The sequence below is a fragment of the Gopherus evgoodei genome, chromosome 1 (genome assembly GCF_007399415.2).
Source record: "Gopherus evgoodei ecotype Sinaloan lineage chromosome 1, rGopEvg1_v1.p, whole genome shotgun sequence".
NCBI classification, from domain to species: domain Eukaryota; kingdom Metazoa; phylum Chordata; order Testudines; family Testudinidae; genus Gopherus; species Gopherus evgoodei.
Window position 1 is genome coordinate 119,135,713 of NC_044322.1, and position 25,377 is coordinate 119,161,089.

Below are 25,377 nucleotides of genomic sequence, written 5' to 3' on the forward strand. Positions count from 1 at the left end.
TGGCTGTTCTTATGTTCATAATAGCAATAGACTCGACAGACTCAACATGAACATTTCCTGACGTACCTTGAGAATTGGACCCAGGAACTCAGGTGGTTTTCAGAGAAGTGAAATCTAGCAGATCAGTACTGGGCCTGTCAAAATTGCGTGTTTTTGTGTGCCTTTGAGAAGGTAGCAGCCACAACAAGGTGGATTGAATCCTCTTGGACAGCTCATGTGGCCCCATTCCTTTCAGGAAAAGCTCAGTCATCCTACCACCTTTGTCTGATGAGCAGGTGCGGTCCTACACAAATGAGAGAATAGGCCATTCTAGGTAGACTGGGGCTGACCCCAGAAGCACACTGCCTCTGGGAGAATACACTCTAGTTTGGTGGCATTATGGCTATGATACATGGCAACATAATTGGTTGCAGCCCGATATAAATTCATTGGATAAGGCAGTGGACCTTATAGTCCTGGAATAATTTCTAAGGGTCTTGCCTGATGGAGTCCAAAGCTGGGGCCAGGGGTTTCAATTGACTTCTACCAATGAAGCTGTATTGAGAACATAGGCCTGTATGGAATTCAGTGATACCAAATCACCCAAACAAGGGGTTAGATCAAGGGGACCATAATGAGGTAAACAAGATGACAGAAAATTCCAACCCTGTGGCAGCAAAGGGGACACAAGGAGAGAGAAATTATTGGACAGTTCTATATCAAGGAACCCACAGAAAGTATTGATGCCTCAGGCACCCAGGAGATAAGTGAACTAAGTTATATGTTTTCTATGTGGCAACTGGGTCATATAAGAAAGGACTGCCCGCTCATAGAGTGCAGCTATTTGTACTGCTACTACAGTCAAGTGTATGGCTTGGGACACACTCCACTTTATCTGGACCAATTAAGTTAGCCAGATGTGAAGTGAGAGGCTTTATCGACTCGGGGCACAGCAGAAGCTAGTTCAAGGAAACAGCCTCTGTGCAATAAGAATAGATCAACATTTGCCAGCGTAAGTAGAGTTTGAATAAGCTCTCCCCTGACATCTAGTGATGCACTCGGGGAAAAGACCTCAGGAGCAGACCATATTTGCACATGTCCACTCTGCCTAAGTGAGTAGCAGGCAGGCCTGCTTTGCCAGGGTGATCAGTCTTGGCTGGTTTCGGGTTATAATTCACTTTAATATTGAATACAGGGGTAATTAAATGTTGCTATCCTGACTGTACGAGTAAAGGGCAGCAGAACAGGACTTAGCATGCAGTGACTCAGGTGGTTACCCGAAACTGAACCTCACTTGTTAAGTGGGAGGTAGGGATATCAAATCCCACTGAAAATGAGAGGAGATAGGAGCAGGTATTCCTAGCTAGTGGTGTGAACTCTGCCTAAAGAGTCCTAGGGTACATCTACACTACAGGATAAATTTGTATTAGCTTAAACCGATTTTATAAAACAGATATTATAAAATTGATTGTGCGCGTCCACACTAGGCACATTAATTTGGTGGTGTGCGTCCGTGGTCCGAGGCTAGCGTCGATTTCTGGAGCGGTGCACTGTGGGTAGCTACTGTAAAAGAATGAGGCCAATAATGTCGATTTGCGTCCACACTAACCCTAAATCGATATAGTAATATCAATTTTAGCGTTACTCCTCTCGTTTAAAGAGCCCTTTAAATCAATATAAATAGCAGTGTAGTGTGGACGGGTGCAGCATTAAATCAATTTAACTCTGTTAAAATCGGTTTAACAGCGTAGTGTGGACCAGGCCCTAGACACCCTTTGATCTTCCCCTCTCCAGTGGTTGAAGACAGAGCTGATTAGATTCAATGGAGAGTCCTTGTTTCTGTTCAGTGATTACTAGAGCTGAAATCACTGATGAGCAGATCTAGGTGCCAAGCCTTAGACCTTGTGTGTGGACATTGGTTCAGGAAATGACAATGTAGAGACTGTTCTGGGAGTTGGTGTTTCAAGCCAGTTCAGTTTTGTATTGTTAACAGGAACCCCTATATATTGAACCCAGCCCTTGTTGCTGCAGACTCCAATTCTTCACCACAACTTAATTCCAAGTCATCACAGGGAGCAGTTTCTTACTGTCAATCTGTAGGCATGGTAGAGGCACCTCTAAGGCTTCCCCAAGAGTTGCCTCCCCAAGGATTCTCGCACCTATATCCAGCACGGGTATTTGAATGTTGTGTAGGAACAAGTGTGTACTATTAATACACCAGGAATTTCTATGATTCCCTCAGATGAAATCAACTCGCAATACAAGAGCACTAGAAATATTGGGCCCCACAACAAAAATCCGCTTAGAATGAAGAGACCCCAGTTTCAGCGGGAACAGGCTATCTCCTGTTGTCTGCAGTAGCTGATGATTAATAGTCAATAATTTAACTTCTACAATAAATCTTCTTCATGGATCAGACTTATTTCAGATCCTGAGTCCAAACACATTGTAATTTTCCAGCCATTGAAGTCACCAGGTACAGATTAACAGGTATCTGAGCAGCTCATCACATGGGCCTTTTAAGAGTTGCTGATGTTGACTCTACTGCAGCATCAAATTCTCATTTCCTTTGATGTGGCTTCCTTCTGCTTGGGCAACTCCGTCTCCATTGTCTGTTGCCTCTGCATTGTCTGCAAATGTCATCTGGGCTGAATGACAGTGCCTAGCTGTGGTAAAAAAAAGCTAACAAGAAATTAAGATGCAAAAGGAAAAGGATGGAAAGTAACATTGGATATTTTTTAATGCCTTTATATAGATCAATGGCATGGGCCCATCTGGAAAGCAGCGCACAGTGTTAGTCACCTCAACTCAAAAAGGATATTGCAGATGAAGGTTCAGAGAACAGTGATACTAGTGTGATCAAGGGCCTGGAAGAATTCTTGTGTGAAGAAAGACTGGAATTGTTCACCTTAGACAGTAGTCAGACAAGAGGAAATATGATATGTCTATAAAACAATTAATGGTATAGAGAAAGCAGAGCAGGCACTCCTGTTCTCCCTGACTCAGAACACAAGAACAAGGGGACATTCAATGAAATTAAAAGGTAGGGAAGCCAAAACCAATAAAAGGAAATACTTTTTTATGCAGCGTTTAATTAGTCTATAGAACTTGCTGAACAGGAAGGCCATGAGGCCAAGGACTTAACATGATTCAAAGGGGAATTTATATGAATGTCAAGAAAATCTGGAGTTATCATAATGAGAACAAGAATTTTGGAAGGGAAAATAAACCTTATGCTGCACAGCTTAAGCCAGTCTCTTACTGGATCAAACATATGTAGGACTAGGCTCTTACACTTCCCGCTTGCACATTAGGTTCTGGCCACTGTCAGAAACTGGACAGTGAACTACATAAACCTTGGTTATAATCCAGTGTGGCAATTCATATGTACCGTAGTCTAAATTTTATGCAAAAAATCAGCAGTTTCTTTGCAGAGATGTTGTGAAACTATATGGAGGCCAGTACTGTATGTATGTATTGAATTAATTCTAAGCAGAATTGTCAGTAAATGCATCCAGGAAGGGGGAAATGAATCCAGATATACCCTCCACAACAAACATTTCAGACACTCTGGCTTTAACCCTGACAGAGCTCAGAAAACTGGTGTTGGGCAGAAGATCCAAGCATGTGAGCTGAGAGAATGAAGAAATTTGCCAGGGTTTAAAAGTCAATCCCTCATGGAAAGGGTAAGTTAAGGGGAAAAAACTGACCCCTCCCCAGACCCCCACAGGTTAGAGACCTGAGATAAGATAGGCCTCCCTAGGGCTCTAGGTAAGGTATTCTTTTAAACCTCACTCTCTCTCTCTGGCCCAATTAATATTTAACTATTCAATTAATGTGGAACAAATTCAACAAGATACTCTCCCTCCCCCATCAGATTATTTCATAGCCCACTGCTGAGGGCACTCACCAGGGAGGCAGAAGATTAAGGTGACCAGATGTCCTGATTTTATAGGGACAGTCCTGATTTTTGTGTCTTTTTCTTACATAGGCTCCAATTACCCGCCAACCCCTGTCCTGATTTTTCACATTTGTTGTCTGGTCACCCTCTAGAAGATCCTTGTTTGAATCCCTTCCATCAGACAGAGGGGGAACTTGAACCAGGAGTCTCCCAGCTGAGTACCCAATCTACTGGGCTTAAGGGAGGCCTCTCTGTGCCATTTTGTCTGGGGTTGGGCAGACACCTAATTTTGACTCACAAAGATCAGTTTAGGTGCTTAAATCACCAGATTCCAGGAGAGTGATTCCTGGCTTTGAATTGTGAGCAGAAATAGGTGCCTCCCTCCAGCTCAGAGTTTAGGCCCTGAACTCCAAAGCAGGGGGGAGTTTAAGGGTATGTCTACACTACGAAATTAGGTTGATTTAATAGCAGTCGATTTTTTAGAAATCTTTTTGATACAGTCGTGTGTGTGTCTCCCCACTAAGTGCATTAAGTAGGTGGAGTGAGCCCACAGTACCGAGGCTAGCGTTGACTTTCGGAGTGTTGCACTGTGGTAGCTATCCCACAGCTCCAGCAGTCTCTGCCACCCATTGGAATTCTGGGTTAAGCTCCCAGTGCCTGATGGGGCAAAAACATTGTCGCAGGTGGTTCTGGCTACATGTCATCAAGCCCCCTTCCTTTCTCCCTTTGTGAAAGCAATGGCAAAAAATTGTTTCTCGCCATTTTTCCTGGATTACCCATGCAGATGGCATACCAGGGCAAGCATGGAGCCCGCTCAGCTCACTGTCACCATATGTTTCCTGGGTACTGCTGGCAGACGCAGTACTGCAGTGCTACACAGCAGCATCCCCTTGCCTTGCAGACAGCAGACAGTACAATACAACTGCTAGCCATCATCATCATCCCGTGGGTGCTCTTGTTGACCTCGGTTAGGTTGGTCCAGGGCGCCTGGGCAGATGTGGGTGCCCCTGGCCGGCGTTGGTGAGGTTGGTCGGGGGCACCTGGACAAAAATGGGAATGACTCCAGGTCATTCCCTTCTTTAAGTTTCATCTAATGGAGATTCAGTCCTGCCTGGAATATCATGCCAGCTGGAGGCTTCTACCTTAGGCTGCTCTCCCAGTTGGCAGCACTGCGCGGTCACACCTACCCCCACCTATCCCTTTCTCCCATGGCTCATGAAGCCTGGCCAGTAGTAAGGAGCAATTCAACGATAGGCTGAGCAAGTGAAGAATGCTGGTAGAATGTGCCTTTGGACATTTAAAAGCTCGCTGGCACAGTTTACTGACTCGGTTAGACCTCAGCAAAACCAATATTCCCATTGTTATTACTGCTTGCTGTGTGCTCCACAATATCTGTGAGAGTAAGGGGGAGATGTTTATGGCAGGTTGGGAGATTGAGCTCTGCATGGTCACCTGTGCTGATCAGCTCGCTACGCTGGCCAAACAGGAAATGAAATTCAAAAGTTTGCAGGGCTTTTCCTGTCTTTTGGTCAGTACATCTGAGTTGAGAGTGCTGTCCAGAGCAGTCACAATGGAGCATTCTGGGATAGCTCCCGGAGGCCAATACCCCAAATTCGACCCAGCAGGGTCGATTTCAGCGCTAATCCCCTCATCAGGGAGGAGTACGAAAATTGATTTTAAGAGCCCTTTTAGTCAACAAAAATAGCTTCATCGTGTGGACAGGTGCAGGGTTAAATCGATCTAATGCTGCTAAATTTGACCTAAACTCATAGTGTAGACCAGGGCTAAGATACACTCCTCTTCTCAGCATCACCCACTGAGCAGCTTAGGCAGCTCCCTACCTAGTGTGCTGGCTTCTGTGGATTGCATTCTAAAGCACCTATCTCTCCCCATGCATTGTATAAGGAGACTAAATACCTAAGTCACACTTTGTGAATTGCATTGCTGTTCCCATGATTTTCTAGGTGCTTAAAAGTTAGATGTGATGCCTAAGTCCCTTTGTGGATCTGGGCCTCATTGCTTAAGAAGCTTGCAAGAGCTCTGCCTTATTTTGTGTCCTGTTCGAAATGTCTGTGCATAACAAGAGCTTCACAGCACCCCACCTAGACAAGCTCAGTCCTTCAAGGCACAATTCCCCATTCCACATCTTTCCTTCCAAGCCAAAAGATAACAGTAACAGTTAAGAAAACCAACATTAATGTAATACAAAATTACAAACACCTATAAACAACCTAATAACTAAACTTAGCAACAATGTTCCATTCATTTTTGAGGTACCCTGCACTGTTGCTTGGACTTATGGGGCTTTCCTGGAACATCAGCACTACAGTTGTCTGTTTGCCTATCTGGGTGTAACGTGATAACTTATGTAACATTATAACTTCCAACGTTTCCAGGAGTGTTCTAGGTATCAGTGGGCAGAGTCCGACAGATTTTGGTAAAAATCAGAAAACGGGAAAAGCCATTTGCAGTCAAAAAGCTGGTCCTTGCTCCAGTGGGGCCAGAATTAGGGGGCAGGGGGCCACTTTTTGAAAGTGGATGGGCCTCACTTGTTCACTTTTCACCAGGTCAGACTCCGGCGCCTTCCTCTCCCTTTCCCCCGAGGTCCCACCCCCTGGCCAGGCCAGCAGCTGGTTGAGCCCGGCCAGGGACTCTGGGCAGTTGTGGGAACCACGCAAATCCCCCCACCCAGGGTAGGGGAGACGAAAGCAGCCCGGGCTCCCCGCCTGGCCAAGGGCGTGTGGAGGTTGAGGGTCCATGCGCTGGCTCCCCCACAGCTACCCACATGGCTCTTACCCCAGCCTGGCTCCAGCCGAGGGGCAGGGCCTTGGAGTCAGAGCTGCAGCCCAGTCATGGTAAGACCTGTGGGGGGCCACAGTAGACCCTCCACCTGCCACGGTGTGGGGGGGGGGCGAGAGAAACCCCCTCCCAATGTCCCTGCCCCCCGGGCTCCCTACCCAAGGCAGGTGGAGGATCTGCACCACGGCTCCCCACAGCTACCCACATAGCTCTTGCCATGGCTGAGCTGTGGCTCCAAGGCCCTGCCCCCTGGCCAGAGCCAGGCAAGAGTAAGAGCCACTGTGAGGGTTGCTGCTGGGAGCCTGGTTCCCTCCACCTGTTCTGGGGAGCCCAGGGGGCAGGGATGTAGGGAATGGGCTTCTTTCAGCCCTCCTAACCCACCCCAGGCTCCAGCTTTGGGCTTGGCCAGGGGTGCGGTCTCCAGGGGAAGAGAAGGGGTGGGGCCTCCAAGGGAAGAGGCAGGGCCTTGGGGAAAGAGGCAGCATGGGACCTCAAGGGGCAGGAACTCCAGCCCCTACACTTTCTGGAAGGCTCTGCTGCCCCTGTGCTCTCTCCCTGCTGACGGCTGCCTGAAAGTTCCAGGGCAGATACTGAGCCAGCTAAAAAGACAGATAAATGGCAGCTTCATCCCTTCCTCCCTTCTGGTGTGCTGCCTCCCCAAAGTCTGCTGCATGGTGTGGGAGAGAGAGAAAGAGAGCTCCAGCCATGTATCCATCCCTTCTAATCTCAGAGGCAGGAAAGTACTTTGGTGGAGAGATAGAAATAGGACAGACGCATATATTGCCTGGTACATGGTGTAATGGGGTACTCACTATTGTGGTGCCGCCTCGTGGCTGGGTCTGGGGATGATCTCTTATCCAGTATAGTGCCTTCTTCTGTCACTTGCTCACCCTGCAGCCCCACTTGCTCTCCAGGACTCAGGATGCTCTCTCATTTTGACTCAGCCCTATGGCCAGGTCACTGTATAGTCCTCCTCTTCTGAGGTATCACAGTCTCACCGGACTGGCTGTCCAGACATCATTCCCAGCAGCCCTCCAGTTCAAGGCTATGCCACCTCATCAGTGGCTGGTAGGGGAAAATGGGCTCGCCCACTACTCCAGCCTAGGAACTCTACAATCAGCAGCCAAGATCTCTGGCTGCTATTTCACTGGACTGCTTCCTACTCTGTCTCTATCATACTTCTTTATCTACCACCCTTCTGGGTATGCCTGTCTTAGGATCCCAAGGCTTCTACTCTCCCCCAGGTAGGGTTACCAGATAGCAACTGTGAAAAAACAGGACAGAGGGTGGGGGGCAATAGGCACCTATATAAGAAAAAGTCCAAAAAAACAGGACTGTCCCTTTAAAAATGGGACATCTGGTCACCTACCCCCAGAGTTTCTCCTTTTTTTCTCTCTAAGACCAGAGGGTGACTGCAGGCTTCCTCACAGCAGTCCCTTCCTGGTGAAAATGTCCTGACTCTATGCTAGCCAGGTCTGCTCCTGTCCAACTGGGCTCCATTCTCAATCAGCGCTTTCCTCTCAAGCCTAACTCTCCCTCAGGGGATGCCTGTCAGGTTAATAGTACAAGTAACTATGTACAGTTATGTTTAATGTATAGTCCAGGAGTAGGCAACCTATGGCACGGGTGCAGAAGGTGGCACATAAGCTGATTTTCAGTGGCACTCACACTGCCTGGGTCCTGGCCACCAGTCCGGGGGGCTTTGCATTTTAATTTAATTTTAAATGAAGCTTCTTAAACATTTTAAAGACCTTATTTACTTTACATACAAGAGTAGTTTAGTTATATATTATAGACTTATAGAAAGAGACCTTCTAAAAATGTTAAAATGTATTACCAGCACACGGAACCTTAACTGAGAGTGAATAAATGAAGACTCGGCACACCACTTCTGAAAGGTTGCCGACCCCTGGTATAGCCAGGATCTTTGGTGCTTGGTTAGTGTAAACTCTGCCTAGCACATAAAGGTACATAATTAAAATTGTGTCAGTCTTCAGCATTTCATGGATAAAAACTAAGAGGAAGTATAGCAGCTTTGCAATATGCACAGCTATGCTAAGAGAACCAAGCTGCAGAGACGAGAGCCGGTGACCAGAAGCCACCTTTCTAGAAGCTATAGAGTCTTAACCACGAGACTCCCACCCTTTTATTTGTGGTTGGTTTGATAACTTTAACAGAAGTATTTTATATAAGTTGCAACATTTTTTGATCAAGAAATCTAGGAGAGGCTCAATGTCATAATGTAAATCACTAAAATCCATGAATCACAGAAATGCCTACGGTGCCTGCGTTGTACACTCAAATATACATGCCTGCAATTTTCTACCCATTGCTCCTGAGAAATGTGCTGAAATAAACCTTTCTGCATTATTCCAGAAATGGGATGTAGTCTTGTTGCATGGCAGAAATTACTATTTCCCGTCTTCAGGGTTTAAAAAAACCCCAGCAGTGGCCTAAAGTGAATGAGTATTGTAAAGCCAATGTCAATAGAACAGATTGCACCAGTTGGAGTCAACTGGTGTTTTCCCTCCCTCACATGGGTTAGGTAATAAAAGAGAAGGGCAAAAATAACTCCTCAGTCCACTATTTCAGCTAACCTTAAAATATTTGTTTTGTTGCCTTAGGCGAGATATTCATCATTAATAATTGACCCTGCACTCAACTCTATGTTATTTCTCTGTCTGTCGGGCTATAACATGATAACTTTTGAACATCACATCCGATCACTTCCAATATCTCAAGGAACATGCTAGTCAACAATGGACAGAGCCCTGCTGATTTTTGAGAAAAGTAGAAAAGCCATTTGCACTTAAAAAGTTGCTCCTTGCTCTCCCTTCTGTGAATTGCCTACCACCTGTCAGGTAGATGCTCAGCCAACAGGGGAAGCCAGAAGCAGAAGAGAGAGGAGGAATCTTCTTCCATTCCTCCCGCCTGGCATACTGCCTCCCCAAAGCCTGCTCTATAGTGGGAGAGAGAGCAAGAGTGCCCAATCTGGGAAGCATTGAAGGAAAGAAGCTTCATACACTGGAGGCTGGGGGGAAATGAGGGACTCCCAGAGCTCCAGGTGTGAAAGGAAGGGGAAAGCAGGGGACTATATGCAGTTCTGATTGTTAAGAGGGAGGGTTGCACCATGTCTCTGCAATAGAGGGAGGTGTGAGGATGCAAATGTACCCCTCTGATGAGAGTGTTCCAGGTCCCCCTCTGTGCCCAGTAAACAGAGGAGATGAGTTGCAGAAGTCACCAAATACAACACTTTGTCTCAATCTGTAGCAGCTGATGCTTTTAGCTCTAGAGTTTCCCAGTTCAAATTCCAGTGTGTTAGCCAAGAAGGTGGACATCCCACTAGATAACTTGTAAGGTTTGAGGAGAATGGAGGAATGCAAGGAACCATTGATGTGTGCAGTGAGGTCCCAGCCTCTAGTAACTAGTTGTTCCTGCCAGAGTGGAAAAATGTTTTTAGTTTTTTCCCACAGAATCTCCTGAGAATGGTCTGTGACACCAGAACCAGACTGGGGAAAAACGTTCCCAGGGAGGGTGAATGCCTTGTTGCTTTGGACCTTGCCACAGAACATTTAGGGAGGAGGTTGTGAAATCAGAGAAAGATGAAGAGGGAGAGAGGCGAACTGCTGGGAAGAGGAATATTTTAGTTTGTTTTGAAATTTGAATCATGCCAAATAGTGGGAGATTACATCTGCCCTCATGCCAATTCCCGCAAGGGGACACACTGGAGTTATTTTTCATTACGAAACTTGACAGTAAATTTGATCTCATCTGATACCAGAAAAACATGTTGAGTAAACAGGGATGTACTGTCTAGCATATATAAAGCTCCTCAAAACATCCATCTTCTAGGAGAAGGGAAGCTGAAGACAGGTGAGTAAAATATTAAGCTAATTCAGAGTGGGAGCTATTCTGAATTCTGTTCATTAGAAAATCCTCTGGGTAGTAATGAAAGACCAAATAAGTTTACTCTACTTGAGTAAAGACTCCAGGATTTGTCCTTTAGGTAAAGTCTACATTATGAGCTAGGAGTGTGAGTCTCAGCTCACATAGACATAATCCCTCACTCTTTTCACTCTAGGGCACTAAAATCAGTTGTGTTGTCATGGGAACATGGACAGTGGCAAGCAGCCACGTGGGCTAGCTGTGCCTAGTAAAAACCTGCCTGAACTCCATAGGTATGTACTTAGCACGGCTAGCCCATACTGCCACTTGCCGCTGACTGTGCTGCTGCAGCTACATCACTATTTTTAAAGCATTTACTTGATGAGACCTAGGCCTGGTCTACACTAGGCATTTAAACTGATTTTAGCAGCGTTAAACCAATTTAATGCTGTACCCATACACACTACGAGGCCTTTTATATCGATATAAAGGGCTCTTTACATTGGTTTCTGTACTCCTCCCCGAAGAGAGGAGTAGCGCTAAAATCAGTATTACCATATCAGATTAGGGTTAGTGTGGCCGCAAATCGACGGTATTGGCCTCTGGGCAGTATCCCACAGTGCACCACTGTGACTGCTCTGGACAGCAATCTGAACTCGGATGCAGTGGCCAGGTAAACAGGAAAAGCCCCGCGAACTTTTGATTTTCATTTCCTGTTTGCCCAGCGTGGAGCTCTGATCAGCACGGGTGGCGATGCAGTCCCAAATCCAAAAAAAGCTCCAGCATGGACCGTATGGGAGATACTGGATCTGATCACTGTATGGGGAAACAAATCTGTTCTATCAGAGCTCTGTTACAGAAGACGAAATGCCAAAGTGTTTGAAAAAAAATCTACAGGCTACACAGTGCTGCCTGATAAGCGTAACGGGAAGCCAGAGACTCAAATGGACGCTCATGGAGGGAGGGAGTGGGTACTGAGTACTTCAGCTATCCCACAGTCCCCAGCAGTCTCCGAACAGTATTTGCATTCTTAGCTGAGCTCCCAATGTCTGTAGGTTCAAACACATTGTCCGGTGTGGTTCAGGGAATAGCTTGTCAATTTACTCCCCCCCCCCCCCCCCCGTGAAAGAAAAGGGAAAGAAATCAATTCTTGACTTCTTTCAATGTCGCCCTGTGTCTACTGAAAGCTGCTGGTAGACACGATGCTGCAGCAGTGAAGACTAGTATCTGCTCCTCTCCCCTCCCCGGTGGCAGATGGTGCAATATGACTGATATCTGTCATTGCCATCAGCCCGTGAGTGCTACTAGCTTGCCTCAGGTGAGGTCAGCTGGGGGCATCTGGTTAAAAATAGGAATGATTCCTGGTCATTCCCAGTAGATGGGACAGAACAGCTGGTAACTGTTCTCATCATAGCAACTGGGGGCTGAGCTCCATCAGCCCCCTCCCTTTCCTGTGTAAAGAAAAGATTCTGTACTGCCTGGACTATCATAGCAGCGGCATGCTGGGCTCCTCTCCTCCGCACCGCTTAATGTCCTGCCTGGACTGTCATAACACCGGGAGGCTGCATCCCCCTCATTTTATCTCACTAACAAGTCACTGTTTGTTATTCCTGCATTCTTTATAACTTCATGACACAAATGGGGGGGACACTGCCACGGTAGCCCAGGAAGGTTGGGGGAGGAGGGAAGCAACAGGTAGGGTTATTGCAGGGGCACCCCCCGTGAGTGGCATGTAGCTCATCGTTTCTGCAGGATCTGACACGGAGCAGCTGTGCTCTCTGATACACTGCTTCTTTTGTAAACTTGCCCCATATTCTAGGTAGGACTGACTCTATTTTTAGAAACCATAAAGGAGGGATTGACTCAGGGAGTCATTCCCAGTTTTGCCTTTGCGACCCCAGCCGCTTTCAGCCAGGGGCACCCATGATAGCAGCAGATAGTACAGAAGAACAGATAACCGTCATCTCATTGCCAAATTACACTGGCAGCAGATGGTACAGAACAACTGGTAACCATCTCTGCTATCATGCAAAAGCAAATGAATGCTGTTGTGTAGCGCTGGAGTATCGCCTCTGTCTGTGGCATCCAGTACACATACGGTGACTGTAAAAAAAAAAAGCTGAACGGGCTCCATGGTTGCCATGCTATGGCGTCGGCCAGGGCAATCCAGGGAAAAAGGAGATGAAATGATTCTCTGCCGTTGCTTTCCCGGAGGAAGGAATGACTGATGACATTTACCCAGAACCACCTGCGACAATGATTTTTGCCCCATCAGCCACTGGGCTCTCAACCCAGAATTCTAAGGGGCGAGGGAGACTGCAGGAACTATGGGATAGCTATGGAATAGCTACCCACAGCGCAACGCTCTGGAAATCGACGCTAGCCTGAGACCATGGACGCACACCACCGAATTAATGTGCTTAGTGTGGTCGCGTGCACTCGACTTTATACAATCTGTTTTATAAAACTGGTTTATGTAAAATCGGAATAATCCCGTAGTCTAGACGTACTCCTAGCAAAAGAATGTCTATGCAAGCTGGGAATCACACCCCTAGCTCATAGTGTAGGCATACCCTTAGTGGTTATTACTGTGTCCCTGCTGTACAGTGAATAGAAGAGATGAGGCACGTGTTGATTATAGATTACTTTAGAGAAAACCAGAGCCCTGGAGCTGCTAAAAAAGTTGGAGATGATAATCTCCTGTGCTCTGCTCATAGAAATAATAACAGTTAGCAATCAACTGCACAGTGGGTGTAAGGGACCCTGGCATAGAATAAAGGTGCATTTGTAGCAGCAGCAGGTCACCTTAAACACTATGAATGTTACTAATTCCAGATCAAATATTATTGGGGTTTGTATTTTGAAGTAAGGTAGTAAGATACAACAGAGGCACATTATGATCAAAATTAAATTATTAAAACTTGCTGTGTTGATCCTCTCAGATTTTTTCTACACTGAAAGGACCTTATCTGTGTGCTGTGTCAAAGAGAGGCAGAGTTATTATTGTGCCTTCAGTACCAGTATTTATACACTAATACACAAAATTCCCTTCTATCTCAGTACTTGCACATTCGGTGAAGAAAGTCCCCATCATTTTTTTGTATTTCTTCACAGTGGTACTATACATTTAGATGTAACCCTTCTGCCCCTCTGAGTTGGCAGCAGCAGGGGCCGGGTTCAGTATCCAGGGGTTCCATTTCAGTAACACAATGCATAACCGGCTTGAGCTCCCACCCAGTGACCTGGGACACTTACATACCACGCCCCCCGGGCACCCCTAGGAGGCAATACTTCCCCTCTCGCAAGCACGAAGTCTGAGTGTAGCAAAATCTTTTTAATAAAGGAAGGAATCAATGCGGCATCCCATTGGAGAAACACCACAAACAGGGTTATAACACAAACCATAAACAAAAACCCACCTCCAAGTACATTAGGCAATGTCCTTTTTCCCCTTAGGGTCTTAAGTCCAATCACCCCAAAGTCCAACAACCCAAAAGTCTCTGGTCAGTGCCACCCCAGAGTTCGAGAGTTTATCTGTAGAAGTCCCTCCGCCCAGCCTGAGTAGAAAGGGGCACCTTACGTGGTCTGGGGCCAACTGCCCTGCCTCTCTGTGGGTTCTGCTTCCGCCTTCTCCACGAACTGCTCCGCTTTACCAGCCGCTCCACTCTGCTCCTCCAGCTATCCTCACAAACTGCTCCGCTCCACCAGCTGCTCTGCTCCATGAGCTGCTCCAGTTCTCCCTGCAAACTGCTCAGCTCCGCTCGCTCTGTGTGCTGCTCCACCCGTCCCACAGCTACTCCGCTCTACCAGCCACTCCGCTCCACCAGCTGTCCCGTGATCCACTCCAGCCATCCCCACAAACTGCTCTACTCCACCAGCTGCTCTGTTCCACAGCATATCTTCAGGCTCCCCCACTAGTTAGCACAGTACTCAGTGCTCTCAGCTCAGTAATCTGTATCTAGATTCTTGAGGGAATAAAAAAATCAACTCTGACATTCCACAGTGGAGAGAGGAGGGGGTGGAACTGGTGCTTCTGGCTCCACAAGGAGACTGCACCACCAGGCACAAATACTTGTCCCCAGCCTCTCTCAATTCACTGGGTTTTGGAACCTATGTCCCTTGTCTAGCAAGTACCACCCAGCTGAGGTTGAGTCATTTCTGTCACAAAGCAGTCCCACAGCTCGGCAGCCTGGGATGGGGTAGGCGTGCCTATGCAAATACATTCTCTGAAATTCTTTCCACCAGATGTCAGGGTAGAGCTCATCTTGACTCTGCTTACATAGATATTTTGGTTTCTCTGCAGACCTGGATTTATTTTCTGACTCTCTTGGGTGCTTGAGAAGAACCGTCCCCATGCTGCTAACGCTGATGATTCTGGGCCTTGCTGCCCTTTTTGGTGAGTTTGAGGTCCATGTCTATTTCACTAAGCTCACTGCCAAAGCAACAGTGTAAAGAGATGATTGTAAGGATGGGGAGATATGAGAGACTAAGGCATTTTTCTGACCACTCCTACAAAACCTAATTATGGACATGGAAGAATGAGTTTGGTGCAATAGCAAATGGAATATACATAAACTGTATTCGACAATGCAGCTTTCAGTACCAAGGATGACTCTTGCAAGGAGTGAGAATCAAGTGTTCTCAGTGAGGAGCACGGGGGCATAGCAGTCAGGACACTTTCATGTCTGGCCTCTTTTCGAGACCAGTGAAAGACACATATCTGCACCGGCCTTCCCCCTCAACTGAGGTAGTGCCTTCTGGCAAGCAAATCCTCCTCTCCACAAGATCTTTTTCCAAAACAACCCACAATGGAATGTATCCCATCTCAAAGTGGACCAGAGTCTGGTTTATGACTTCGAATTCTCTTAGCTTTACTTATGTTCACAATAGGTGCTTAATGTAAAATATCTGCATTTAATTTTTCAGGTACTTCTGAGAGTCAGACTGGATGCTTTGGTAATATAAACAACGTTGACGCTACTGGGGCTTCCTGTAAAACTGCAGGACAAGAAGGTTTAGATTACTGTGGTGAGTATAATTCTGCTGCTTTGTTGCTGTATTTCAGCACACAGATTCGTCACAATGATCCATAGTACTTTACACCTTCAAAGGACTTTACAAGCATTAATTGATTAAACTTCACAACAGCATTCTGATTGGCTAGTATTATTCTCCTCATTTCACTATGAAACTAAGACAGAGAGGAAGACTTAATAAAACCTTGGGATGATTATGGTCCAGAAATTAAAAAGTCAATGTTTACACATGTGGCTTGATTCTTTAGATGTCCAACTTCAGACATTTAGGGCCTAATTATCAGAACTGTTCACACAAGCACCTCTAATTAAACTTATCAGGAGCTGTGAATGTTCAGATTCTCTGAAAATCAGGCCCAAGGTATCTCTGATTAAAGTATCCAAAATTAACAGTCACTTTTTAAAATTTGACCCAAGTGACTTTCCCAAGGATGTTGAGCAAATCAGTGGCAGAGCTGGGAGTGGTACTGATAAATTCCTGATCCCATTCTCTTGGTTAGTCCTCATTATGCCACACCAGCTAATTGCACATCAGATCAACAGTTTATCTGATACCGTCGGGAAAATCAAAGGTGCTCCCTATTCTTTCACTCTACAAATAAAATTGAACTTAATGCCAAACCCTTCTATTGTGGGTAGGATTGAGATTCCCTTTCTCATGTAGCATGAAATGGCACTGAGAATCCAAAAGAAAATGAGGCAAAAGTGCAACTATTGGGAACGACTGTCTCAAATTGCAATTGTCCCCCTCTACATAAGTCTTCTGCGTCTGTCCCTAAGAATCCCACATTTTGAATCCCCCTCTCAACTTTGAAGCCCCATATGACAGTCCTGTTATTCTGGCCACAGAGGGGTAGATGTGACTCCTCTCTGCTCCTCTCAACATCACTCCTGCATCATCCAGACACTGACAAGTTGCTGTCAGTTTCTCTTCAGAGGCTGAGCATGCTCCTCACTCCAACTCTTCCCAAGCCCATTCACCTTCCTTTTGGGACCTATAGAAATAGGAATTAAACCACCTTTTACACATTAATTACACAAGGCAAAACTATTTTTTGCCTTGCTTTCACAACGCACATAACTCTCACGAAGGCTCTCAGATGGCAGAACAGAGCTTTCGGCTTTTGAAATCTCACATTGACTTAATAATCTTAAAGAAAACATCTTTACTTTTACATTTATTACAGGAGGTCCTGCATCAGAAAAGATTGCTGAGAGGGATTTAAATAATATGAACAAATATAAAGCCATCATTAAGAACGCTGGCAAAAAAAAATGTGTAGATCCAGCAGTGATCGCTGGTATCATCTCTTGAGAGTCACATGCTGGAACTCTCCTAAAGGCTGGCTGGGGCGATAACAGCAATGCATTTGGTCTGATGCAGGTCAGTAATGATCAATAAACTAGGAATAAAATACTACTGTATATCCATGTGTTTCAACAGAGAGAGCCTGCTTCATTTCTCACTAGTGCAGCTCAGGCTGAGATTGATACTCGGCACACTATTATATAGGGTGACCAGATGTCCCAATTTTATAGGGACAGTCCCAATTTTGGGGTCTTTTTCTTATATAGGCTCCTATTTTCTCCCCACCCCATCACGATTTTTCACACTTGCTGTCTGGTCACCCTACTATTAGAAAACGAACTATTGCTGAGGAAGCAACACATTGCACAGGCATATGTCAGACCTGGGGTTATAGAGGCTGATTCTTGTGCTTTAGTTTGAACATCAGTTAATTCTGCGGGTTAATGGAGGTCCCTGAAGAGACTGTTCATTTTACCCTTCTATACAAGAAAACTGAAGTACTTAGTGGCAGCAGCAAGTTTGAGAGAGAGCATCAGACAAAAAGACAGGTGAAAACTGGCAGGCTCAGAATGACAGGGCAGGATTTATCCACAGTCTTATGCCACTGAGTCCTTAGTGATAATAATAGATTTTAAAATATGCACTTGGCTAACACCACAATGTACATACTTCTTCTGATAAGACTGTCAGTGATAATCCAACAACAAAAGAACAGAGTGTAATTTTATGGTTCGTTTTGAACTTTTGCTTTTCTTTGAATTTAGCCAGGCCCCTGTCCTCTGTGGCATTCTATGTTTGTAATGAAGTCAGTGAGACCACTCAGAAGGATTACAACCTTTAAGGATGAGAAGTAAAGATTTTCTGGATAAAGCCCCTAATTTCCTCCATGGGTCAGGAAGTGTAGCCCACATGCTGCAGCGCCATACACTAGACCAGTGGTAGCCAAATGCACAACTACCACTTGAAATGGAAAAGAAGCAGCATTTTAAGATACGTTTTTTTCATTAGCACAGTCCAACATTCTATCCCTTGGTGTCTGTGCTCAGGGCACAACAAAAAGTACAGTGAAGGTCCATGGACATTAATGACCAAAACTGATTTATCAAACAAAATTTGACAACTAAAAATATGTAGAGGATATCGAGAGGGAAATAAACTTCATAAACATATCCTCTTTCCCCCCGGCTCTTCTAGGTTGATAAAAAACACCATAGTATTGTTGGACAGTGGAATGGTGAAGATCATCTCCTTGATGCTACACAAATCCTCATCGATATGATTAAGGGAATCCAGAAAAAATTCCCCAGATGGACAAAGGAACAACAGCTGAAAGGTATAATGTAGATTTGTATAGGGACTAAGGGAAAATCTCTGGCAAAAATCATGTTTAAAAGCTTCTTTGTTTCAGACACTCTAGAATAATAAGCATTTAAAAGAATCTCACATAATTTTTCACCACTGATGCTGTTTGTCTGCCTCTTGATTTCACCTAGTTTGAGTAGTGTCCCATTGTTTAGCATAGTGTTGTATGATGGGTTTATAAACACTGCATGGGGAATATTTATAATCCTCACCCCCCCTAAAAAAAAACCAACCCCCCCCCCAGTTTATATTGACTGTGTTAGCTACTCTGATGTTTCATTTCAGGTGGGATTTCTGCCTACAATGGAGGACTAGGAAATGTCCGAAGTTATGAAAATATGGATAAGGGCACACCCGGCAATGATTATGCCAATGACGTCGTTGCACGAGCCAAGTTTTATAAGAGAAATGGATATTGAATCTGGGAATTCTCTTCTTTCAGATAAATTGTGGTGCATATGATTATCAGTCTGATGTACATTAGAGACACTGTACGTTTGGGGGAAGATTAAAACCTATATCCTGAAAATCCTTATGTTGCATATAGGCTCACTGACTGCAGTGGGAAGAATTGCTTCAATAAGGGTTTGCAGTCTCAGGCACCAGATTTTTAAATTCTGCAATCAGTAAACATTAGTTATATGGTAACTTTAAAACATTTGGTCTCTATCTGACCAAGGAATCATTAACCAGAGTATTGATAGTATCCTATCCTATTCTGATTATTTCTCTGATTTATTAAAGCTGCTCTGTCTAGCTATTGTTAGTCTTCTACCTTCCCATTTTTAATCATATATATATTTCAATATCTGCTGTTGTCTTAAGAAATAAAAAGGGAAAAGTAATCTCTTTGGGGAAGGAAAAATGTATTTTCAATCTTTTTGTGATTTAGTTTGACAATTTATTTTTTGTTGTTTAACAAATGAAGCAAGACTCCAATGCTCATCTTTTCAGTTGCATTAACAAACATTTGATTAGGACAAGAATACATTTAAAGCAGATAAATTTCAAAGGGAATCAAATGAAAGAAATTTGTGCTACCTGAGATTATGGCTTTTTTGCTGCTTTCAAAGGCCTTAACATCTCATTCAATGAAAAGGAGTGACAACCTACTTGAGAAAACATTAGTACTATCCAGTACAGCATGTCTTACAGTCTTTTGACTTTAAGATTGAGCAGTTCTTCTGGAGTGCATTTAGAATCCACTTGTTCCCAATGTACATGGGAGTTACAGGATAAGAAGCATTTTTGGAAAGCTGGTCAATTCATTTAGGACCCTGAGAGACTGAACCAATGTCCATTGAATCAATGGAAAGACTGCTGTACTATAAACAGAAAAGAAACAATTCATATTGACATATAGACTCTCATCAATCTCTCTGCCAAGATGGAAAACTCATCAAATTCCATATTCCTGAAAACTCAGGTGATCATTCTGGCTTCATGGACATATGTTATACAAACAAACAATCTAAAAGGTAAAATTATTGATAAATATTCAACTCATAATACAACTCATAGCTTGTTAGATTCCACTTGTCCAGTCAAACATGATAATTTCTCATACAAGTAGTCTCCACTGTCAATATTTTCAACTAAAGTTAACCATGAGCATGTGCCTATCTTCAGAGTCATAGAAGCATGTGTAACCATGTTTCCTGCTGGAATACCTGACAAAAAACATCAACAAAAATCTGTATTTCTTTTTCCGAAATGGAAAACCATCTTCATCAGTTCATTTAGTATGTGCCGAAATACTAAATGGCTTAATAAATATTTTCACTTGAGTCCTCTTAATCTACATGTAAAGATTCTAGCAAACAACAGCCTGCAGTAGAACCACCCCGTAAGCATTCCAGATAACAGTTGTAGCCCATGATTTGTTTGTCTCTGCAACGGAGTGTATTCAACCTTTGCCATGCCATTCTGATGGCCCTGCAGTCCTACTGTACCCCACTCCAAGAAGGGGCAAGCTGGAAGGACAAGAGCAGTGGAGTTGGATGCTCCAAGCTTGCCTAGAGATATATGTCTAGAGAGGTCATTTTGGAAGCCATAGAGTCCCAGTCCTCCATGGGTTAGAAGGGCTAGCAACAGCAATGCGGGCCCTGCTGGCCCAGATAAAAGTAGCTGCCTGGCCTTAGCAGTTCAGTGTCTGACTGGGACCAGAGGGGCAAGGAAGGGTGTGCCTCTCTGCCAAAGGAACTGGAGGGATAGACAGGTTTGTTTTCTGGCTGCATTTTGCATAGCTGGGTTTGCAAGGAGAGAGAGGAACCAAGAACTTTAACCCTGAGATAAGGGTGAAGCTAAAAGGGCTAGCTGGGAAGAGGCCCAGGAAGAAGCAGCAACTAACTAAATTGAGAAATATGTGGCTGTTGTTTATAGTGGGAAGTCCTGGGTGCTCCTGTTGGCCACAAGTAAAGTGACATAAATCCCAAGAAGGGGATAGAACTTCTTTGGCAGCCTGAATGAAGGGCGTAATTTAAAGGGCTCAGAGCTGTGGCAGAAGATCCTAGTGAAGGCAGATAGACCATTTATTTATTGGCCTCTTTAATACCCTAGAAGGGGCCCAGTTGGAATTTGTGACTTGACTGGAGGGCTAGAGAGCCACCAAAGACCCAGCTGGGGTCAGCCAGGTGAGAAAAGGACTGTGATACTGCACACCGTTGCTCAGAGGTGAGGGCCCCATTACAACTTGGTACTTGAAGTGGGTTTTTGAGGGTTGGCCACTGAAACAAGGGTAGGGGGAAATTTTAAAAATTGAAGAATTGATGAGACTTCTATCCCAGCAGCAGCACAGCTCTGCTGAAAGTCAGCAGCCACTAGCTGAAAGTCAACAAGAGGCCCAGCAGGCTGCCCAGCAACATCAGGCTGTGCTCCTGGAGGTGCTTCAGCTGCACTAGCAGCAGAAGCAGGAACAGCGATCTCAGGAGTCACAGTTACAGTGGCTAACTAGCTCAGCCCCTGTGACATTATTGATATAATCTGGGACCATACAGAACATGGTTGCAACCAAGCTCCTGTAGTGGCACCAAATCTTATGTAAAGGGGGTCATATAAGGTGTCTAAGACCAGGTTATGGGTTGCAGGTTATAATTATGCTGTCTATATGTATGTATCATTTTGTAGTTGAAGTTATATGTATTGGCTCTATACTATCCGTATTTCAAATTTGTGCTATGCTTCTGGGTGACACCCTGGACAAGTTGGTGTTAGCTCTGCCTTGCCTGCTTGATGGCCCATTAAGGACCATCAGCTATACAACTGACCCACTGAGAGAAGGCAGATATGCCTTGTAACTCAGCAAAGTATGCAGGGACTTGCCCATGTGACTCCAGACTCCATTTTGCTGTAATTTTCCACAGTAAGGACAAAGAGGGTCTTACACCTGGAAAAGCCTATATAAGGCTGATGCCTCATCTCCATCTTGTCTTCAGTCCTGCTTCTTGCCTCTGGAGGAACTTTGCTACAAACTGAAGCTCTGAACAAAGGACTGTTGACCCATCCCAGTGGGAGATGTACTCCAGAGACTTGATTTGAACCTGCAGTTTATTCCATCACTGCTACAAGCCTGAACTCAGAACTTTGCCATTACTGTATGTAACTGATTCCATTTAACCAGTTCCAGCTCTCATCTATATCCTTTTCCTTTTATGAATAAACCTTTAGATTTTAGATTCTAAAGGATTGGCAACAGCGTGATTTGTGGGCAAGATCTAATTTGTATATTGACCTGGGTCTGGGGCTTGATTCTTTGGGATCGAGAGAACCGTTTTCTTTTACTGGGGTGTTGGTTTTCACAACCATTTATCTCTAGGACAAGTGGCACTGGTAGTGATACTGGGAGACTGCAGTGGCTAAGGGAATTGCTTGCGTGACTTGTGGTTAGCCAGTAGGGTGAAACCAAAGTCCTCTTTGTCTGGCTGGTTTGGTTTGCCTTAGAGGTGGAGAAACCCCAGCCTTGGACTGTAACTGCCCTGTTTAAGCAATTGGTCCTGAATTGGCACTCTCAGTTGGGTCCCGCCACAACCGCATTGTCACAGCCCCTCCAAATTTGTTGAACCCCAGACCAGGGATACCTTTGGCCAAGCTGGGGCCCCATGACAACCCGCAGGCCTACCTGGTCACATCTGAGCATGTGGCCACAAGCACATCCTGGAGTAGAGAAACCTGGGCCATCCACTTGGGCCCTTTCCTTTCCAAGGAAATCCATGTGACCTGCCATGCTCTAGATGAGGAAACAGCTAGAGATTATAATGCAGTGAAAGCCGTCATGCTTGATTGGTTGGTCAAGAAACTTAGATTTCAGTCTAAGCCTTTTGCCCCAAGGGCTTATATGCAGGCAGTAGTCCAATGTCTTAAGGACTGGGTCACCTAATGGCTCCATCCAGGGACCCACATGACTGCAGAGATTATAGATGCTATAATATTAGAGGAGAATTTAGATATATTGCCAAGAGAAATTAAAACATGAGCTCAGTGGCAATAGCCCCAACTTGCTTACCACCACAGTCCATTTTATCAAGGATTATTTACTGGCCACCTGGCCCAGCCAGATCCCTCGGTTGAGGTCAGACAACTGAAAGACCCAGTTTCTGAGGAAGGATTCCTCAAGCTGCAACTGGTGAGATCATACCTTACATAACTAACCCTTTGCCTTGTACTGACATTTATTTTAATTCTATATTGAAATGCTATTGTAACTAACGGTTTTTAACAGCTTCTCCCAGTAAACCATTAATAGGTGAATTATTTTTTCTTTAGACTTTCAGGTCCTAGCTAACCTAGAAAACTCTGACTGGAGAACTAGTGAAATGTAGACATGAGCGCAGCCAAAAGAATGAAAATTAAGCAATTGAGAGAGGAATAGTTTTCTAGTCACTTGTTAATCTCTTGGTTTTATAGGCACTGACTCCATGGATGCTCCAGGGATGGCACACACATGGAAAAAAAATAGTGGGTGCTCAGCACCCAATGGCAGCCCCACCGATCAGCTCAGCCCATTCACCCCACAGTGCCTCCCACTCACCAGTGATCAGCAGCTCAGCCGTGTTGAGGAGGCACTGCAGGGGAAGGGGTGGAACAGGGTGGGAAGAGGTGGGGCAGAGTGGAGGGAGGAAGAGGTGAGGCGGGGTGAAGCGGAGTGGGGCTGAGGGAAGGGGTTGAGTTGGGGCAGGGCCTGGGGCAGAGTGACTGTCATGCATCCCCCAGGAACTCAGGAAGTTGGGGCCTCTGCTTGGTTTCTGCCAAGCCCTCTTTATCTTTAGTAACTAACATTTTGGAGCAAAACACCTTGTTAAAAATTGAACACTGCATTAAGGTGTGAAAGCTCACCCAACAGGTTATCTAGCAAAACCTAGGAAGACCAGAGCTGATTTTCCTGGTATTTCTAAGGTAAAAAACAAGCAGTTGGGAAAAAATACCACAAAAAAACCCCAACCAAATAAAAGACAGCCCCCCACTTTCCAGTCTTCATTACCTATCATAAAGAAGCAAAACAGGGTATGAACAGAAGCCTGGCTGGCTTATTCTTATCATACTATATGCATTTCTAGCTTATTAGAAATTTGTGAGTGTATTCAATAAGAGAGTAGATGAAGGAGAACTGGTTGACATAATTTATCAGAACTTTCAAAAAGCCTTTGACAAAATCTCTCCCATAGGCAGTGTGCAAACCCTCTGTTTGGGAAGCCTGACCCCCGGACCCGCCTCTTCTGACTGAGACTCCGCCCCATCCCACCCCTCTGCCTGAAGCCTTCCCCCACTCTGTTGTTGCCTCCCCTTCCCCTACTCTTTCCCACTGGAGCCAGAGGAGCCCCTCACCCCTCACTGTGGTTGAAGGAGCCTTGACCGGCCTGGCTGAGCCGCCTTGAACCCTGGCCTGGCCACCGGAGCCACCCCAAGCCCTAGCTGGCCAGAGGAGCTCCAAGCCCCGGCTAGCCAGAGGAGCTCCAAGCCCCGCCGCAGCCCAGCCCCGGGGCCATGGCAAGGAGCATTAGCAGAAGTTTGGGGAGGCTTAGCCTCCCTAAGCCTCCATTTCATGCCACCCAAGATCCCTTCCCAGAGGCTGTTAAAGAAATTAATTGGACAAGGGGTGAATGATAACATATTGTCATGGATTAGCAGCTGGTAAATTTTCATCATGAGGTCACCAGGCCAAGCTTCTCCCCAGCTCCCAAAGTATGCACTGCCACACCCAATTTCTTCCAAAGAGGTTTATTTTCTTAACAGAAGCCATAAACAGAAAAACTATTTTTTAACTCCGTCCTTTCAGGTTTCAGCTCCACCCACCTCAGGGGCCTCTGGTGGGTTCCCAGTTCTGGCCAGTTCTGCTCCTTCTCTGAGGCAGCAGCTTCAGGGCTGTCTCCCTGAGCACCTGACTCCCTTCATCAAGGGACTCATCACTGGTGTTAGCTCTGCTCCACTCCACTGTAGCTTCCTTCCCCAGACACAGCATGTCTCAGTCACCCTCCTCCAACTTCTCACTTGCAGCAGCCCTTTATAGGCCAAGGTATAGCCTAGTCCTCTTTAATTGTCTGGATTGGACTCATCTGCTCTGGTCCAGAGGAGTTGGGCTTTGTCTATCTGCAGAGACCAGCCACCCTGTGAAATATGCTCCCCTACGCTTTCCAGGAGGAAATATATACATTTCCCCTCCTTTTGAGGTGGCCCCCTTGGCTACTCCCACATTTCCACCCTGACATTCTGCCACAAAATTCATTACAACGCTCCAAAGCCTAAAATGTTTTCTTAAACCAACCAAAATATTCCCCTCAGTGAGTTAATGCAACACCAACATTTCAACCATTATTTCCCACCCACTCATGGAGTATTCTCAGAGTTCTTGAGACCATAGCAAAGTCTCTCCAGGCACAAACCCTTGGTCCCAGTCCCTCTGAGTTTTATAAGGATGAGTCCAAGTCCCATATCCAGGCTAACCAGCATAGTCTATATACCATATTAACTTTGTATCCAGGACCTCAGGACCACAACATGCCTAGGTTTTTCTGTTTCTGGACATAGGGTCTCTACCTGAGTTCCATCTAAGCTGCACAGCCACAGAGCAGGCTATCAAGGGCCATGCAGGCGCACAGTGGGGAGAGGTGCCT

General features: G+C 45.4%; 1 protein-coding gene across 1 annotated transcript; it reads left to right on the forward strand.

The window, feature by feature from the left end:
- Positions 1-10,518: 10,518 nt before the first annotated feature.
- LOC115646234 (lysozyme g-like) lies at positions 10,519-19,118 on the forward strand. The gene is given in 6 exon segments (XM_030551843.1): positions 10,519-10,552; positions 14,868-14,960; positions 15,491-15,592; positions 16,788-16,984; positions 18,104-18,242; positions 18,557-19,118. Coding segments are annotated over 5 exon segments (615 nt in total). The 5' UTR covers positions 10,519-10,552; positions 14,868-14,917; the 3' UTR covers positions 18,691-19,118.
- The last annotated feature ends 6,259 nt before the right edge of the window (positions 19,119-25,377 follow it).